Source organism: Pseudophryne corroboree, chromosome 3 (assembly GCF_028390025.1).
Source record: "Pseudophryne corroboree isolate aPseCor3 chromosome 3, aPseCor3.hap2, whole genome shotgun sequence".
Lineage (NCBI taxonomy): Eukaryota > Metazoa > Chordata > Amphibia > Anura > Myobatrachidae > Pseudophryne > Pseudophryne corroboree.
Window position 1 is genome coordinate 629549944 of NC_086446.1, and position 6000 is coordinate 629555943.

The 6000-nt window shown below is 44.9% G+C and overlaps 1 protein-coding gene across 2 annotated transcripts in view; it reads left to right on the top strand.

Annotated features, from left to right (window-relative positions):
• Positions 1-1266, top strand: part of ATAD1 (ATPase family AAA domain containing 1) — a 70484-nt gene extending 69218 nt beyond the window's left edge. For both annotated transcript variants that reach the window (XM_063961713.1, XM_063961714.1), the window contains exon 10: positions 129-1266. In XM_063961713.1, the coding sequence (XP_063817783.1) occupies positions 129-246 (118 nt within the window). In that variant the 3' untranslated portion in view covers positions 247-1266. The remainder of the gene's footprint in view (positions 1-128) is intronic.
• The last annotated feature ends 4734 nt before the right edge of the window (positions 1267-6000 follow it).

Consider the following 6000-nt stretch of genomic DNA (forward strand, 5'->3'; position numbering starts at 1 on the left):
TTTCGCTTTGGCATTTTTCATATCTAAACGTTTCGCTTTTACTATGATTAAGCTGCCAATTAAATAGCAAAAATGTCAGCATGTGTGTTTGTCTTACCTGAAATTATTTTTTTCTGGTTTCTTTTCAGCCTCTGTGAGGAGATCCGACCAATCCAACAAAAAGATTTGATGCGGGCTATTGACAAAATGAAAAAATCCAAGAGCGCAACGAACCAGGGGGTTTTAATGCACGTTAGCTTGGACTGAATTCCCATCATGTGGAGTCACCGAAGTGGAGATAGCTGGACCAGGATATCCAAGGATGCAGGTGTCCGAGTAGAGCATCTTTTATTGGTGACCAGACTTTATGAAGTTCAACCACCTTTGCTGGACCTTCGTAACATTTCACTATAAAGAATCTTTTAGAAGAAAAGATGTCACAAGAGCTGCAGTTGTAACAACAGTGTGTGTGTGTGTGTGTGTGTGTGTGTGTGTGTGTGTGTGTGTGTGTGTCATAATGTTTACTGTAAGATCACTTTGTGTGAGGAAGGGATTTGGGGTATCTGGCAAAGGGACAAAGCTAAGCTGGACTGCTATATATTATGTAGTTCACATCGGAAAGATGCAGATATTTCCATTCTTACTAAATAAGTGTCGGCCATGTGTTCATTTACCGTCCCATGTTTTAGTCTTTTGAAAGACCTACCCACACAACGGCACATGATTTCTTTCTGTATAATGTGCGTTTATCTATATTGAAAAGTAATATATAATGCGGGCATTGGCTGATAATGTCCTGCCATTTGCTTGGGTGTGCCAATGCGTCTATGGGGATAATGTAATAGCCTGCAGAATGTGCAGTAATTCCGGCGAATCTGACTATATTTTTAAAGCAGCAATCATTAGAAAGTCAAAACAGGGTTGGTTCTGCCTTTTAAATGATTGCCGCTTTAAAATAATATTGGCAGACTCGCCAAAATTTCCGCTTAGCCTGCGGTTCTCAGGCTCTAAGCCCTTTATTTGTGTTCTTATTGACTAGCATGGATTCCTTGGGTCCATATTGTAGATAATATTCCCAGCGACATTGTCACGGTCTTCGAATTCCCTGCATGGTGCCGTGCTAGGTGATGTCAGAGTACGTAATTTTACTCCTGGCCATTTTGTTCTTAATGCAGAGATGGTTTGTAAAGTATATGCAATTTTGTTTCTGTCTTATAAAATGACAGTGTGTGGGTATCTTGTAAGTTCTTACAAAGATTAATTAAACCAGTGCTATGTACTCACAAATATTTCATATTGGTCGTTGGATAGGAGATTCTTGCTTTGTAAATAAGCTTGGTACACAGACAGGTTTATCTGAATTTTATTTTTTCTCCACATTAAAATAGACGGAGCACCTACTGTAGGAGAGGCTAAAATGTATCACCATAATGCGTGTCATTCATTTTCTCTATTAGCACCAGTGTACACAAAGATAGAAGCAGACCATGTAGAAAGTATGTTACATATAATGGCTTGGATGTTTGGTTTGTGTATTCAACGAAATTTCCTTTATAAAACAGAATTCATTGTAGAGAATTGGCTTGTATCGGCTGTGCCACTGCTGCATGGTGGAGAGGTACCCACAGCAAATGTTGCCATCCGAATAGTCTCTGCTTGAGATTTACGGGGCAGATGTATCACATTTTGAAATAAGTTGCTCATGGCAACCAATCAGACTCTACCTTGCCTTTTATAGAATGTATATGATATCTAGAAGCAGGATGGTTGCTATGGGCAACTTCTCTTGTCTTCCCTAAAAGGTTTGATACATTTACCTCTTAGTTTTTTTTTTTTTTTCATCCACTAGGGGTCACTGGAGAACTCTTGGGATATGGACGGGGCTTTAGCAGGGATAGGCACATTTAAATATTTAAATTAGTAACCCTTCACCCCCTCCATACTCCCAAAATACCTCAGTGGGGGTTTTTTGTGCCTCACCGGGAAGGCACACATTTGGAGGGATCTCCAGACTTAACGTTTCTTTTTAAAGACTATTTTCTTTTGACAATTCCCAATTACTACCCAGCTTACTGAGAAGCGTGGTTCCAGGCTTGGGGGTGTGGCTGAGTGTAGCATAGGCTTGTCGGCGCTCAGGAGAGGATCCCCGCCCTAGACCTAATCATCGGTAGCTGATTCAGCCTAAGACTGCAGTAGCTGGACAGCGCTTATTCAGGAAGCCCCGTCAGAGCCTCCAAGTTACGCAAGTAAGGAGCGGGCAGGCAACTCACACTGCCGTCGATACGTTAAACATTGTACATGTCTTCAGCTGGGGAGTGGAGCGGTCCGAACATGCTGCTGCTCCGTCATGTGTGGGAAGTTCATGATTTACTTTCACCTGCCACTGCGTCCCCCTCCAGGCCGGCCGCAGTCAGCTAAACTGACGCAGCTGTGCGCCCACTGTGTTCAGGATCGCTCAGCCACGCTGCCGTCGATGGGCTCCTGCTGTGTCTCGGATCGCTCAGCCGCAGACAGCCGCGCTGCTGCCGCTGGGCGCCCGCTGTGTCCTGACTCCCGCGCTGACCGCCTGTCACTTCTGCTCTCACTGCCACAGCTTCCCCTGCCGCCCAGCCAGCACTGTTACTCTTAACGGCCACGGACAGCTCCCTCTGCTGCCGCAGCCCACCGTCCATCTCCGGCATTGCCTCTCACAGGAAGAGGTAAAGGGGGGATGTTATGCTTTTTAGTCAAAAGTAGCATGTGTACAGAAGCAGCAAATGGTGGGGGACAGGTAATGGGGTCCCTAGTCCAGCGTTCCCCTCATATAAGGGGCGATGGCAATGGATTGTCCGTTTTACAGGTTATTAAGTCTGGAACTGTGTTTTGCATGGTACAGGTGTAGATCTATTAAGGGTCTATTGTATATGTTTTACATGAAAAAGTTATACATGGTGGGACGCCATTTTACATGACTTCTGTTTCTTTCTACAGGAATTTGCTCGGTCCTACAACACACAGCCACTGGAGGGTGCAGGGGTGTTAGTAGGAATTTAAGTGAAACACATATTTACCAGATTTTAGTGTGTGCCAAGTGCGGTGCACTTCTGGCTTCTACGCACTTTTTTACTGAGTTGTGGGAACTTGTTTCACTGTATACCTGTCTGTCTGTGTGCATGATGAGTAAAGCTAATGCAAAATCAAAAAAGCAGCTTGTCTGCAATGTCTGTGAGAGTGTGTTACCTGATGGAACTTCCACTTGCACAGTGTGTCTTGCAAATACGGGTCCAAATACGAACCTCTACTCTAATCTTCCTTGGGCTATCATGGCAGGTTTTGTGACTGAGTTAAAGTCAGAGTTGGCCGCTGCGTGAAAAGATTGTGATGCTGCTAGGTCTGATTCTAGGTTAATACTGTCTGAGCTGCCAGAGTGGGATCAGGATATGTCATGGACTTTGCAGGATTTGCGAAAGTCCAGGTATAGCTCAATTCCTAAGAGTAGTCATCGTTTGTCTCATAATTTACCAGTTTCAGCTGTGTTGCATTCTGATAATTCATTGCCAGACCTTATATCTCAGGAGGAACAAGGGGAAGGTGAATTGTGCCAGGATTCAGATAGTGAGGTTACTGATAGCCCGGCCATTGATATTCTCATCAGGGCAGTACGCCAGGTACTAAATTTTAATGAGACTGATGACCCTCTATCAAATGATGAAGTTTTATTTGCTAAAAAACAGAGGGCAACTATGTGTTTTCCTTAATCAGATTCTCTTAATAAGCAGGAAGCATGTAAAAATCCAGATAAACTTTTCTATGCCTAGGCGGTTTCTGTCTAACTACTCGTTCCTAGAGTCTATGACAACTAAATGGGAAGATCCACCAACAGTGGATTCCTCAGTTTCAAAACTTTCAAAGAAGTTAACCATTCCAGTCCCAGCTGCAACGACGCTTAAAGACCCATCAGAGCGTAAGCTAGAAGCTATGCTAAAGTCAATATATACAGCAGTAGGGGTGTTGCTTTGACCTGCTTTAGTTGGAGTTTGGGTTAACAAGGCTGTAGTTGCATTGGCAACACAGCTCAAGTTAGGCCTACAACAGGGTCTTTCCTTAGACCAGCTTATACTTTTTGCTGATCTCATTTGTGAATCGGCTGAGTATTTAGGTACGGCTTCTATGGACGTCGGACAGGTTAGTTCTCGGCTTTCAGCTTCACTAGTTGCGGCCCGATGGGTGCTTTGGCTGCGTTCTTGGCAAACGAGGAATAGAAGCATTGCCTTACACTGGCGATATGTTATTTGGTCCTGAATTGGACAACTTGATTTCTCAGGCTACTGGGGGAAAGTCTGTTTTCCTGCCATTGCCCACACCAGTTCCTAAAAGGGAATATGCTGGACCAGCATTCAAATCTTTTAGACCTCAGTCCTTTCGAGGCCATGCTAGAGGAACAACCATACAGAGTAGACGTGGTAGAGGACATGGTTTTCAACAAACCACTAACCGTCGTCAGGACACAAAGTCCGTTGACAAGCCAGTGGCATGACGGGCTTCCAGCCCATCTCAGATCTTCAGTTGTGGGAGCACGCCTTCAAACGTTTCACTTAGCGTGGTTTCAGACATCCACAGATGGGTGGAACCGCAAGTTAGTGTTCAAAGGTTACAAAATAGAGTTCGATTGTCTACCACCAATGCAGTTTTTCAAGACAGGCCTGCCTGTGTCATGAGACAGAAAGGCGGTTCTGCAGACATCAATTCAATATCTCGTAGTTTCAGCAATTTTGATTCAGGTTCCACTTCACCAACAGGCTCAATGTTATTATTCCAATCTTTTTGTAGTACCAAAGCCGGACGGCTCGGTCAGACCTATATTGAACCTAAAGGGGATCAGTCAGTGCGTCACTTACTCATACCTCCCAGTTGTTCTGATTTTTGCGGACTGTCCCACCCGCGGGCCGCAGTGTCCTGCGGTGGGGGGACAGTTGGGAGGCTCCTGCAGTTGCTGGCGCAAAGCGTCTATTTAGTGGAGACAGGAGGAGAGTGGGCATGCCAGCAGCTCACAGAGCGCTGGGCATGGCCACTCAGTGACGAAAACAGGGCGTGGCTCGTGGGGCCTCCCGCTAAGCCACACCCCCTTTTCAGGCGGGCACGCGCAGATGTCCCTCCTACTGATGAAAAGTAGTTGGGAGGTATGCTTACTACAGATTCAAGATGGAATCCCTGCGGTCAGTGATCGCAGGTTTAGAACCACAGGAATTCATGATTATGCTGGATCTCAAGGATGCGTACGTACACATTCCAATTTGGCCACCACATCAGGCGTATTTAAGGTTTGCAATACAACAAAACTATTATCCATTTTAGGCACTACCGTTTGGCCTCTCATCAGCGCCTCAGGTATTTACAAAGGTGATGTCTGTGATGATAGCTCATCTCAAATCCCTTGGAGTGATAATTGTTCCATACTTATACAACCAAACAGACCTTGCCTAGCTGGATTAAGCTGACCATTCATCAAGCTTACTTTTATGCTAGTCTGCCACCGCCTGCATACGTTTCAGCACATTCCAAGCATTCTGTGGGAACGTCATGGGCAACAGTTTGTGGAGCTTCTATGACGTAACTTTGCCGTGCAGCTACATGGTCATCTATGCACACGTTTGTGCGCTTTTACAAGTATGATACGTTTGCGGCATCATCATCTAGCTTTGGCCGTCTAGTGTTATAGGTGCCAAGCAGTTCTCTGGCCCAAGGGGGAAACTTTCTTATGTCCCAAGAGTACTCCAGTGACCCCTAGTGGATGAAAAAGAAAATAGGATTTTGTTACTTACCAGATAAATCCTTTTCTTTGAATCCACAGGGGGCACTGGACGCCCACCCAGAGCAGTTTCACCTGGCTTGTAGTAAGTTCAGTAGATCTTATGGTAACACATTCTCACCGACTTGTTGAAATGTTAAGGTAATTGTTATCTATTGTCGTGTCAACTTTCTAGTTGTCCGTTATGTTATAATGTTATATGTAATTCTCCATTGTTCATCTCTTTCGTTCCT